Consider the following 13,207-nt stretch of genomic DNA (forward strand, 5'->3'; position numbering starts at 1 on the left):
AGATCTCGAAAGCTATCGACCAATAACTATCTCATCCGTCCTGTATCGAATATTCACGAAAATAATTGTGAAGAGGATGCAAGCCTGGGTGGAGGAGAAAAAAATCCTGGGCGAGATGCAAAATGGATTTCGTACCGGCAGAAGAGGGGATGATAACATATTCATCCTGACCTCAGCTATTGAGCTATCGCGATTAGACAAAACAGGACTAATCTGCGTCTATCTGGACTGCACAGCCGCCTACGACCGTGTAGATAGATCGATACTGTGGGAAAAGCTCCGGACCATTAACATGGAACGGGGGCTGCTAGACGTTATACAGAAACTGTATACACGCAACAGAGCCCACATATCTCACAATGAGAATAACTCTAGATGGATAGAAACGACCAGGGACTTCGACAAGGATGCCCAATGTCGTGTGTCCTATTCATGCTATACATCTGGGACCTGGAGCCAGACTACAGAACCGCGGATCGGCTTCCAGGTAAGACAGCGAGATGGTCGTGGAACATGAGGGAAAAACATACTTCGACATTCCTGGCCTACTCTTTGCTGACGATCTCGTCCTAATGGCGAGAAATCACAACGACATGGCCAAACTCCTGGAGGTAACCACAGAATATGGGAACCGGAATAAACTTACATTCAATCCAGAGAAGAGTGCCGTCGTGATCTATTCACCCCACGACGTGGGTAGGAAGAAAACATTGACCATACAAGGTCAAGTTATCCCAGTTGCTAAAAACTATAAGTACCTTGGGGTAACCCTATCCGACTCCAGAAATTACCTCAATGCACAAGAGGAAGCCTGGATGAAAGGGGCCACTTCCGCCTTACATGCAATGCATGCTACGTCTCTCTGGGGTTTCAACAGATTTGAGATCTCTAGAGTGCAGTGGAAAGCAACCGCCGTCCCGAAACTCACCTACGCCAACTCGGTCTTGGTGAGGAGCGCAAATTTGAGGGACACCCTGGATAGAGCCCAGCGGAAAGCCGGAAAATGGGCACTAGGGATTCCAGGCTCGAAAGTATCGAACGAGTTCGTCGAAGGCGAACTCGGATGGTCATCCTTTGAAGCAAGGGATGCCCAAAGCAAACTAAGATACTTCGAAAGAGTGAGATCAATGCCTGAAAATAGATGGCCGAAAGCGATCTTAAGAATGATGGAGCTCACTCAGAAGGAAACCAAGGCGTACCAGGAGACCGAACGACTTAGAGCAAAATACGAATGCTCAGACATCAGACTCCAATTCGATCAAGAAGGACGTCCGCTCTCGAATATCTTCAACAAAAAGATCAAAGAAAGGATACGAGAGACCCAAGAGGCGATGTGGAGAGACAACATGCTCCTCAAGACGAGCCTCACTACTTACGCCAAGGGAAAGAAAACCCGAGGTGTAACTAGCTTCACTTACGATAATAGTAAGGGGAGCGCCCTCCTGGCTCTGGCCAGAGCCAACATGCTGCCAACCAGAGCCCACAAGATGTACCCCGGAACCGACAAAAACCTGTCCCAGGTGTGGCATCTACGAAGAGACGATGGAACACGTCATCTTCGAATGCAACGACATCTATTACACGGGGGAAGAACTCCTGTGCCGTCTCGGACTCCACGAAGGAGCAAACAATGCAACCGAAGTAAGAAGGACAAAAAGAATCCTGGAGGATTGGGACAAACAACGATCTGCTGAATTTCGCGCCTGATATGAAAGGCTGATTGACTGTGTATATACAAACAAACGGATGTACACCTCAATCTGGATCACAATAAACCATAAACCATAAACCATAAAACCTTCACCGGGGAGCAGGGGGATACCCCGATTCCTTCGGCCCAGGAAAAGTAATTATTGGGTTTGTTCGGTCGTACGGGCAACACACATACGCATTCGAGTCTTCACAATTCGCATCTTTCCCCATTCGCAAATTCCACCGATCCGCGATCCGCGGGGTTTTCCCGACAGAAAAACTTGTCGACTAGCGAACGATGCTCTCACTTGCCAAAGCCCCGAACTCAACGATGATTCGCGAGAGCTTAGGTGTAATGACTTGACGTGTGGAGAGAACGAGTGAGCTGGCATCATCTCTCTTCATCGGTATGCTCCCATTATCGGTTCCACGGTAGCTTCCTCTGGAAGACGAATGTCTCGAGTGTCGTATCGTGGAAGAATTTATCTGGTGTGGGAAAAATATCGGACCTACTCGCCGTTTTATTGATTATCCCGACCTGGGGATGGAGGAGGTATTGAATTATTATTTTCTAGTGGGGGCTCGTGGGCCGTTTTGAGCAGCACACTGCGAACAACAGTTTCAAAAGTTAACTTATCGGCTTGTCAATTCCGCTCGGAGGCAATGCCGGTCATGAGCGGCTCACAGCTGCTGACGACGCGACCGACGCAGGAGGGGAAAATCATCCAGATGGGATCGGGATGGAGGCGATAGGGAGCAAGGGAAAAGCTCATCCAAAAACGGAGCTCCACCAAGAGCTGCAACCTCGGCTGCCGGGAATCAGCCGTATTCCTGGAGCGAAAACCGCCGGCCGTTCTACCGCAGAGCGTTGTCCTACGGGAACAGAACTCTCGACAACTTACTCTGTTCCCCTGCCCGGCAGACGTAACGGCGCGACGCCGGGAGGCAAGGCGGCTCAACAAGTTAAGTGAAACGTGCCGTCGGGGAACAACATGCCAACGATTCGCTCATGCAGACGCCCACCATCATGCTTCGGTGGCTAAACTTTCAGCTGTCGCTCGAAGCGCTAACAGCGACAGCGAGACTAGACGTCATCGTCGCGTACTCCTCTCGGGCATGAGCTCTGCTCTAGGAATGCTCGCGGTACCGAAAAGCGCAATACTTTCGGAAATGAGCATCTTTCGATGCCTTAGCGCTCTGACGAACGCCTGTGAGACAGACGCGCGATTCTGGGACGAGCTCCGTCCGTGACAGCTGTAACAGCTGTACGTCGAGCCATCGATCACTTGTACGTACGACATGATGCCCGGACATACATTTAGATGTAATCAGCTCACGCAAACTGGCTCGGATCCATGACAGCACCTACCCCTCCATCAATCGACGCCAGAGCTAGCGGCGCCGTTGTCTGCCGCGCCCAATCACGTTGATAAGCTCCCTAGCCTAATTACTCGCACTCGCTCCTACCGACACTCCTACTCATGTCGCCGACGACAGCCGGGGAAGGAATGCTCTTCCATGTTTCCCCCCCCTCTCATCCCCCCCTACTCTCCCGACGTTTCCACCGGGTCATTATGTCCTCGTCGCATGCGATACTTTACCCTGGATAGGTTATCCAAAGAGAAGTCTGCTCCGCGTCGACGCGGAGGGAAAAGTAGCGAAATGTCACACGCAGGCTCGGGAAGAGGACGAGCTGAGTTTTTGCATTCGACGAATAGCCGGCCGCAACTACGATCCGACAGAGCGCCGACTGCGAACGACACAGAGTTTCTCTCGTAGCTACCACGGTCCAGTTGCTACGTTCGCAGTCGGAGAGTCGCTCATCCTCATGTCATCATGCTCTTTATGCCAGTCCGATTCCCTCGCCTTCCTCCGATCGTTCGCTGTATGTCCTACGCACGAGAAAAACTAAAAGCCCAGAAGCAATGTATGCGAGTCGAGCGGAAAGAGGAGTATCGCACAACTTTTAGGAAAGCTCGCACCAACCGAGCGACCGTCAGTCCGCCGCTTCAGCTAAAAATTCTAATCTAACCCTCCGTTTACAGATGCGCTCCGATGAGCATTGCGCCCCGTTCCTGGTTCTGACGTTCCTTCATGGACGTCGAGCTCTCTGCCGTTATTTGGCACAGCTTTCCGCTGATGTAGGAGTTTCCTCAGTCGCTGCCAGGGATCATAATTGTACGTTTGACGATTTCCATCGGCGTGGACATGCTTCCTCCGTCACGGTTCCAACCCGAAGGCTGCGGCAAAGCTCCACAGCTCGATGTCCGGGGATGGCTGTGTCGAGTTCCGTTCCGAATTCTCTCCGGCTTCCTACCGGATGGAAGGGGCGAGTGAGCTCTGGTCGTTTTCCCACCAGGGCAGGTCCCCCAACAAAGATCAGAGTAACTTCCGCATCAAACAGGGACCGAAGGAAAAATCAGTAGCTCTCAGCACTGCCTTTGTTCGGAGGTGGTCATCCGTTTCCTATACTACATTCCTCCCCCTCTTGCGTACACTCACACACAGAGAGCGTGTGGGAGCGAAGGCAGAGGCCGAAGAGTGCTGGGGACATGGTCGTTGCTGTAAAATAAATAAGGACTCTCCATCTGCAACATCGTTGAGCCGATGGGCTTTGTGGGCTTCCGGTCGTGTATCAAATAATCACAATGCCGAGAATGCACGTACGGAAACGTGCTTAAGATAGCGTGCTCCACGGCCTGCCTCGAAGGATGATAGCCTTGGAAGGGACTGCCGTTGTTTCCTCGTACTCTTCCAGCGGCTCATGATAGCCACTATCACATGTCGGCGCGATCTGCCGGTTCCTATCCTGGTCCTCGGTCTTACACCCAGTTACCTCGCGTTGGGTAACTATGGTCTTTTTGATGGCCTAGCACGAGAAGGAGCTTCCCCCAGCCCCGGGACCCTGTGAGATTTAGAGCTGATGAAACTTCTGCCCGAAAACGGCGCTCATCGTTCTATGCTGTGAACTTTGTGACAAACCACGGCTTCAGCCATCGCAGCATCATGGCGATTCCCCAAGCGGATAACATGCTGTGTGGGTCCCCTAATGCGTCTCAGGCCATCTATCTCTCCGTCTCGCTTTTCATATTCTCCACGGCTATCCCTCTATCCGCTCGAATCCCTCTCCTCGTCCCTCTCCAAAAATGGAATATCCAGTTCTCAGACAAAAGGTTCCAATGCTTCCCCGATGCCGGGTCGTTCATGGCTCGTGCGACGAAAGGAGCAGCCATGCTGGCAGCGAAGTTTTTTCCGACGGCACGCGATGAATGGATGAAGGACCAGTATTGTTCTTATGCGTGTTTTTCCACTGAAGGCTTCTTCCATCTTCAGATCCATTAGGGTCGGATTGTCCAAGCCCCTGACCACCAGCCACGCCTTTTGTTTCGCCGTTGAACCGTTCAGCAGAAGGAGAAGATCAATAAACTGCCGCTGGGAAGATGCACAAGTTCGGAGCGTGGAGTCAATCAGCGACAGCTTTCCGTCTCGCAAATGAAAAACCCCTAATGATCAAGGGCTCGATGGTTCTTGATCGTTCTAAATGCTGACCTCACGCGAGCTCTCGCGTACCGAGTTATCGCTGAGGGGCAACGAACTGCGCTGTGTTCACTTGCGTACACAATCGCCCCGGGCCGTCTTTCTTGATGCAGCCCAACAAGAGTTTCCATCTGGAGGAGCACATTGAATTTAGCAGATTTCCCGAGGGTCACTTCTTCGTTTCACGTTTGCTTATTCCTTCGCATGATTCAGTCTCTCCGGGGAAGGAAGCCGCTCTCGGGAACCCCGCTCAGCTGCTGCATCCGCCGCAGGTGGATCGGGACGATCAGAAAAGAAATATCCCCTGGAGTTTCTCCAATCGATAAAGGGAGAGGAACGAGAATTCGGCGATGAGAAAACTTCAGCAAATGTTTTCGTCGACGTAGAAACGCAAGGAAGTCGTCACAGCAGAGCGTCCGCAACGTTGATTGTTGTGTTTGAGGAACAGTTTTTTTTAGCCGCACCGCATTCTTCGCGGCAACATGCTGTCAACGTTGATTCGAGGCTTCCCTCCTGCGTCTAACTTTCCCTCACGTCATTCGACGCCATCTGTTCCCGTTTTCTGTGCTCTGACCTGACCCAGCCTCAGCAGTTTCGGGCCTTTTCCTCTCTTCCCGCTCCTACCGATTCCCAATTCTTCGCTGTCTCTAGCCGGTCCCTGTTGCGAGTTGACGTCAGCCGCACGAATCGGGCTGGAAGGCAGGCGGCCAACGAGAAACGAGGGGCAGTAGTCAGTAAGTGGACGGCTTCGTTTTTGTTGGGGAGGCGGCTTTCTTGCGTGGGAGGGATCTCAGGCCAGAGCCCCGCTCCTAGAGCTGTCAGATGTCTGTTCCATTAAAGAAAGCTGCGTGGGCGGATAGAAGCATCGCCTTTGAGTTTGGGAGCAGACGTTTCTATATAACCGTCTGCAGCAACTTCGACGCCTCGCGTCGTCAGAAATTTATGACTGACGCTCCAGCTCCTTCGAAAATACATCTTGTCGTCCGAGCACTGCGACGGGCCCCGTCGTTTCCGTGCAGAACTTCAATCGATCCGGAAGGAGATATCATGAGAAGTCTCCCGTTCGCTTCATCGAGGCCCAGACCCCTGCGGAACGGGCTCTGGGCGTGGTTCATTCCCCGCCCTCGAAATCTCTTGAGCGACGAACAATGAGTCGAGCATGATTCGCCGTCTAAATGAAAGATTCCTCGAATTCGATGCAGCGGAACCTGGAAATTAGATTATTTTTTTTCCGTATCGTTTCGTGATGCTGTTCGCATATCAGACAGGCGTCTTACAGCGGAGGGGGGGGGACTTCCTGTCAGGGGTCTAACAGACGTTCTCAATGTCTGAGCTCTCGAAGAGAATGAGCTCTGATTTAATTAAGCCCGGACTCTTGAAGTGTCTGTGTGAGGACTCCGCTTGGGGCTCAGCGATGGATGTATTTCCTCCTCCCTAATCGAACAGTGGGTCGACTATTTTGCCGCTGTAGTGTCTCAATGACCTCTTCCCGGAACAGGAAGGAAAAGGAAATGGAAAGACTCGAGCCACAGCCCCGGGAATTCAGGCTCCGGGAGAGGAGTGAACTATTTGACCAAAAACCTTGCTCCGAGTCAGTCACCGGCAATTGCTTAGAACTCTCCAGGGAAATTCGCTTGCCCTCCGACGTTCGGTCCAATGCTCTAACAAGGGAAGCCCCTTCGGGGCGAAGACAGCGGTCGACTAATGACTTCAGCTCACGGAACAACAAGAAAACTTCTCTTTTTTCTTCTTATGTGGGGGCTCGCAAGCCGGTTACGGTGACAATGACCGACCGGAGCCAAGCTCTGAGAGGGCGAGAAACGAGGCCATCAACGCAGAGGAATAGACAAAAAGTTGTTTCCCGCCAGCGAGCCCGATGTGCACACAGGGATGGGTGCGCTTAGTGCTGTGGATGAGCTCAGTAGTTGTGACGACGTCATGATAGCGCGACCGTACTCGTCGCAGACAAACGAAAAGTCCACGGTTGGGCTTCTTCTACGAAAAAGCTAGTGGTTGTCTGTCACTCGCGCGCGAGTCGTCGTAGTGGAAGCAATGGCTTTGGCAGAAGCGGTCGGCGACATTCCAATTGAATCCGGCCGAATAGGGGGTTATCCTCGCTCTGCAACCGCAGTTGCCGTCCCATGAGAGCAAGAGTGGACCGTAAAGAACGCATAGGAGGGACTCGTCTGACCGTAAGCGAGGGAGCTGATTCTTGCCCGGCAGCGAGCAGAGACAGGCAGACAGGATGGGGAAATTGGGTGAGCTAAGCCAAACGACTGACTGAGTGATCAAGCTCGGCATCAGATTCTCCGCTCTTGGAACCTCCTGAGATTTGGCTTCAGCCACCGGGGCCAGCGGGCCGCGGGCCTGCAAGCCGACAGGCACGCAGCCGTCTCTCGAGTCGTTGCCGCGACCGAGCAACTGAGTTGCTGTCGCCACGATGTCTAAATGAAGAGCCTCGCGACTCGTTTGGTGGTTCTCAAATCGCTCCGTTGGCCGTCATTAGAGAACGATGCTGCCAGCTGTGCAGGTGAAAGTCGGCGCAGCGTTTCCTGTGGCAACTGCTCCCCGACCAGCGCTAATGATCGCGTTCATGGCTTTCGCGGGATTCGCGAGGGCTACAAGTTCCTGACTTCGGTATCTGAGCTGGCAAGGCCCGAAATGGAATTACGCTCGGCGACATACTCTGATGAATTTCGATTCTCAAAGCATCGGCCGAGGAGGCAGGTCGGAGTGAATGTCCGAATATTCGATCATGTTTGTCACATCTGACGCCGGGAGAAGGAAATTAATGCGGTCGCATCTACCGCTTATTTTCCGTTGAGGATTGGCTGCGTCCACCTTTGATGAGGTCGATCTCGCTTGGACTCCGTTTAGGAAGGCGTCAGATCTTGAGGTACCATGTAGGGCTAGATGCTTCGAACTCCACATTAGAGCGCCTCATGCACCTTCTGTCTTTCTGTTCCCGTCCTGCTGGGTACGTGTTTTGCGGTATGTCCCGAAAGATTCGACCGAAGCGTTGCTTTGCCTCCGCTCTCTCCTTAAACCTCTGTTGGGAGAAGCATCATCTCCGGGAATGCTATCGGAGCTGCTCTTTCCGATTTCCCACCTCATGTTATCATGCTAGGTTGCCCTTGCAGACAAATAGCGAATCTTATCGGAGGCTTCAGAATGAATATATATTTTCTCGCGGGAAGTCCATCGGTGGAAGGGATCCTAGAGCAGCGATATTCAGTTCAGATATCGCGGGTCGTCGCAGATGGAAGGGTTTCCCGGTCTTTCATCCCTGGGGAATCGCGCATTATGCTCCAGTAGCTTATAGTGTAAAGTCTTAACATTGTCGAGCTTACTTGAGGAATTTTCCGAGGGGTACTCTTGGATGGGTATCTCGAAGAAGAATCTGCGGTCGATCGGGGAACCCCTCAGCGGCCAGGGGTCACGCGGGAAGAAAGGTAGGTGGTGAATTCACACGCTGTTTCCGGCACGGCGCACAGTGGTCAAAAATCGACTTCTAGGTGGACAAAATTATTCGGTCGTTTTTCGCCCATATCTCAAACTTGAATGGTTCAGACTACCCGATACGATGAAAATTAGGGACGGATGACCCCCGACAAGGACGCACCGACCCGAAGAGTTGCGATTTGTATCGATACGACCGAGGGAAAATTCTTTCGTGGCCGACAATAGGCGAAAACCTAAATTGCTCATTTAGGACCTTTGCCCCGGCTTGCCCCAGGAAATTTTTTTTTTTTAAAGCTCCTCAAGCCTTCCGCTTTTTAAAGCACATCTCCGATCTCTGCGCATTTATGCGCTAAGGGCTTTAAAAAAAAAGTCAAAGTTTCGCTGATTTTAGGTCTTCATCGGAGACATCGAATTATAGCCGGGCATGCTTCAGACGAGATGGCCTGGGCTGTCTTAGAATATTTTTTCCTCTCTATTACTGCTCGTGGGTGACCATAGGCGGAGATACCGGGATGCAGAATTCGCTACAGGCTTTGATCCGCTTCGATTGTGGAGAGAGATTCCCTCTTTTACAATAGCATGGATATGGATCCCGATCGGTGATCGCGATTCGGGGGCGAAGCGAGTCATCTCGGCGATCCGACATCCAACAGCTCGTTTCCAGTATTACCGCCGAAAAGCGATCTCTTGAGCGCCAGCAGACGATGTTCCGAGTCTGACTTACGGGCAAGCTGGCGCGGTCTCCACTTCTGTAGGAAGTTGGAAGTCAAGCAGGAAACCACGTGCAGCGGGATCGCTCTTCGTTGTGCGCTCTCGGGCTGAGCTTCACTGTGCATCGAGACTTTGCGGAGGACGACAATAGACGGCGATGGAGGTGATCAAGACTATTACCGTAACCCGGAGAGAATTTGTGGAAAAATGCTTCGAAGCCGGAAAACGAATGAGACCGGATGGCATGATCATTCAAGTCGTGGAGCATTCGTCTCTCTCAAATCTGCATGCATGAAGTTGGTGGGATATTTCAATGAACAACGTCCTCAAGACCTCAAATATCGTCTCCGCGGGCGAGCTGGAGGCCGGAAACCCTTTCCGAGTATCACGCCTCATTCGGGAACGGAACTCTATCGAAAAAAACATCGAAAAAATTTTGTCCACCTAGGAATTGTTTTTTGACCACTGTGCGGCGGAATGAGCTCTCTAATGAGCGGGAATTGTCCTCCGTGGTAGGCGGAGACCCTAGGGAGTGGGGAGTTTAACTCGTATCGCATTATTTTTCTCCCCCCCTGAAACGCATCGTCACCACGGAGTACACAGCGGAAACTCCGGCGACCCAGCGTCCGAGAACGGTTCCGCGTTATTCGCAATATTCGTCCCTCGCTCCTGAGAACTCTCTCTTGGTGAGCTTCGCACAGCTTCCTTACACATACCCCCGAGAGCCTTCAGGTCTCTGCTGTCGTTCTGTGTGCCATTCCTCGGGGACCACTTCATTCACTTCGAGTGATCTTCAGAAAAAGCTCTAGAGGAGAAATGGGATTTACCCAACTTGAAGGAGGCTGCTCGCAGGGATGTCTGCTTTGTCATTCAAAACTAATATATCGAAGCTGAGTCCGCATTCGAGGGCACAGATCTCGGCTCTGACACGGCGTCTCGGACGATGGGAATAATTCCCCACAGCTGCAAGTGAGGCGAGCTATGTCGTCCCGCCAGGTTTGTTGGATGGAATCCGATGTTGTGACAGATGTCTCAATCACCGACGGAATTCCGGGGCATCGACTTCATCCGCGCCAGGAGCGGTGAATAAATCGCGATTTGCTGGAAGATTGGGGAGAGAGCCTCTTCCCGCTGCCCTTGTTTGATCCAATTCACACCGAAACAGGATCCGACCTCGATTTCGCAAGGGTTCCTCTGGGTTTCGCAATGCAGAGTAGAATCCAATATCACGATGAGATCGCGAGCTCCTACGCTGCGTTGCTACGGGTCCACGACCATCAGCGAGGAGCTGGCCGCTCGGCAGAACTTGAAACCTGTAATAAGGATCCGTATAATTTGCGAGGCGCATTAGCCACGCCGACATTTTTAGAGGGTCGGTCCGCACATCCGCCTGTTCTCCCGAGGATACTCCGAAAGATAATACGTGCGCACACGCTCTGTCTTCGAATTCGTGGAGGGCAGCGATACGTTGTTGAAATGACCTTTGGATTCAAATTCTTCTACCATGACTTCCGAAGTAGAACGCTTCTCGTGCTTGAGGACGCCTCTACCAGGAGAGGGATCCGCGTCGAGCGAGAGCGGCTTCGTCTCTTCGATAAAGATGGCGGGAGCGACAGGTGTGACCTGTTGCCTAAGCTTTTTCCTTCCTGTCCGTTTGGGACGCGGTGTCACCTCTAGGCGATCTCATATCCGTATAGGGAAACGATATGTCTAGTCTTTTGTGTTCGTCTCCCGGGCGCATCGAGCAGAACCACCCGTCTGTCGGCCGAACGCAATATTGGAACAATGACGTTTCAATCCTTCCTTCACAATAGAGCTCGACCGTCATAGTTCACGAAATCCCATGAGCACGAAGAAAAAAAACATTTTCCCCTCCGACCCCGAGAGAGGTTCAGTGTGTAGAAATTCGAAGGGAGTTCCACTCGAGAGACGAGCCAGAAAATTCAAAGCTTACGAAGCGGATGGGATGAGTTCCATCTCACGGCCTGCTAACTTCCAAGCCATTTTAATCCCCGACAGGATATGAGGGGTTTCTGAGAAAACTTTCTCTCGACGTTATGCGCTGATGACATGCGCGAGATTAGGTTCCGCACGTCCGGAGGAGCGCCAGCCGCAGCTCCGTTCCTTCTCTTGCCCGTTGGCCTGTTGATCAGCCCTCTCCCGAGACTCTCCCCGAAGCCATACAAACTGTCTGAACTCGTATCTACAAGAGCTCCGGACCGCTTCTATTTTTCCCGAGAACACTTCGACAGACAACCTGAAACCCGCCTCGCAAGAGCTCTGTTGAAGCTGTATTCACATCTCTCAATCGTGTCGAATCCGCAGGGAGGGGATTCGCAGAAACAAGGAACGGATGAAGCGACTCAAGAGTGCGCCGAGGTATCTATTGCTTCAGGGATAATGTTCTCCCCAGGAATAGGCTGAGGGGAGCTCACCGTTTCTCCGTGGCTCGTCGACTCTTGAACCTGCATCGTTCGGAGGCTCCTGGTTCGGTTCCCATCCTTTCGACTGCCCCATAGCCGCGGAGCTGACGCACATCCAACGAGAAGATGGAGCACCAAGACGAGGATGGGGAAGAAGCGGGCCGAGGAGAAAAGCTATATTTGGAGGAAAACGTACACGAATGGTGCTCTGGAACGGCCGACCGGCTCGTCAGTCGGTCAGTCAGCCGGTCGGTGAGTCTACCTGCCTGTTTGTCTGTCGGCCAGACGGAACGCCTCTCCTACGTTGCGCGGGTTAGTCCGGCGGGCCGGGAGTCCGTCGGGGCGTCCGGGGAGCGGCCAAGCGGCGGGCTTTAGCTTTTCCTTTGTGATATAAATGGGAAGCTTCCCGTTTCGGTGAAATATAGCGACTGCTTTGTTCGACTCACCGTCGAGGCTAAGCGCAGGAGCTGTGGCGGGGGCCGCGCTTTCGGGAACGGCGTTGACGGCCTCTCTCGGACCGTCTTCCGATCCGCTCCTCTCAACGCAGTGTGTTCCCACTAACGCTTGAAGCTATCCTGTCCATGTTTGTGTTCGTGGAGGAAGGGCCCAGCCGATCGATCCTTCAGGGAGCGTCTGATTGTTCGTTCGAGAATCTCATCGTGACCTGGCTTTTCCTCCCTAGGGGACCTCCGAGCTTATCGAGCTGCCTATCGACCTTTTGATTCCCATCCTTCATCTTGAGCGACTCTCCGACACAACTCTATAACGGGCCCATATCGACCGGGAGGTAGTGGGAATAAGTCGGGAGTGGAGCGGGAAAACGAATGCTGCTTCCAGTTCCTCGATGCCCAGCATTCAGCTCCCTTGCCTGTTACTCGTCAACTGCTGGACGACAAACGTCCAAATACATTTTCAGTTCATCGGAATCTCAAAAATGAAATTCGGGAATGAGTCGCCCGACTTGCGATCGGCTGGTCCCGAAGCCGTCGAGATCGTCGAGAACTCCGGAGGAGAAATTTACTGAGTGAGGATTCCTCTGAACCGGTCGGCCCTTTTTTAGAAAATTTAATTTCGTCTTCCTTGGCGAGCTTCTCGGTTTCATCACGCGCCCACAAAGCTTCTTGCTAAACATGGTGTGTTCTGGACAGAAGCCAGAAAAATCATCTTCCTCATAATCGTCTCTACTCGGCTCTGTGTGGAGAACCGCTTCGTACGGCTCGTTAGGCTCTGCTGAGGCTTTCGACAGCACTCCGATCATCTACTGTGCAAACTTCAGCGTATACGCTCACGTATGATGTACGATGGTGGGCATAGAACTTCAAAAGGGACGTCCTCTCATAAGAATGTGACTCGATCCAGTAGCATGCGACTCAGATATTGCG

At 52.4% G+C, this 13,207-nt stretch overlaps 1 protein-coding gene across 1 annotated transcript; it reads left to right on the top strand.

Moving 5' to 3' along the window:
• Positions 1 to 500: 500 nt before the first annotated feature.
• LOC108863797 (uncharacterized) lies at positions 501 to 12,849 on the top strand. Its single transcript, XM_029110659.1, has 3 exons — positions 501 to 1,520; positions 11,728 to 11,781; positions 12,742 to 12,849. Exons 1-3 carry the CDS (start codon positions 501 to 503, stop codon positions 12,847 to 12,849), a joined length of 1,182 nt encoding a protein of 393 aa, XP_028966492.1.
• The last annotated feature ends 358 nt before the right edge of the window (positions 12,850 to 13,207 follow it).

This window comes from Galendromus occidentalis, unplaced genomic scaffold (genome assembly GCF_000255335.2).
Source record: "Galendromus occidentalis unplaced genomic scaffold, Mocc_1.1 scf7180000076951, whole genome shotgun sequence".
NCBI lineage: Eukaryota > Metazoa > Arthropoda > Arachnida > Mesostigmata > Phytoseiidae > Galendromus > Galendromus occidentalis.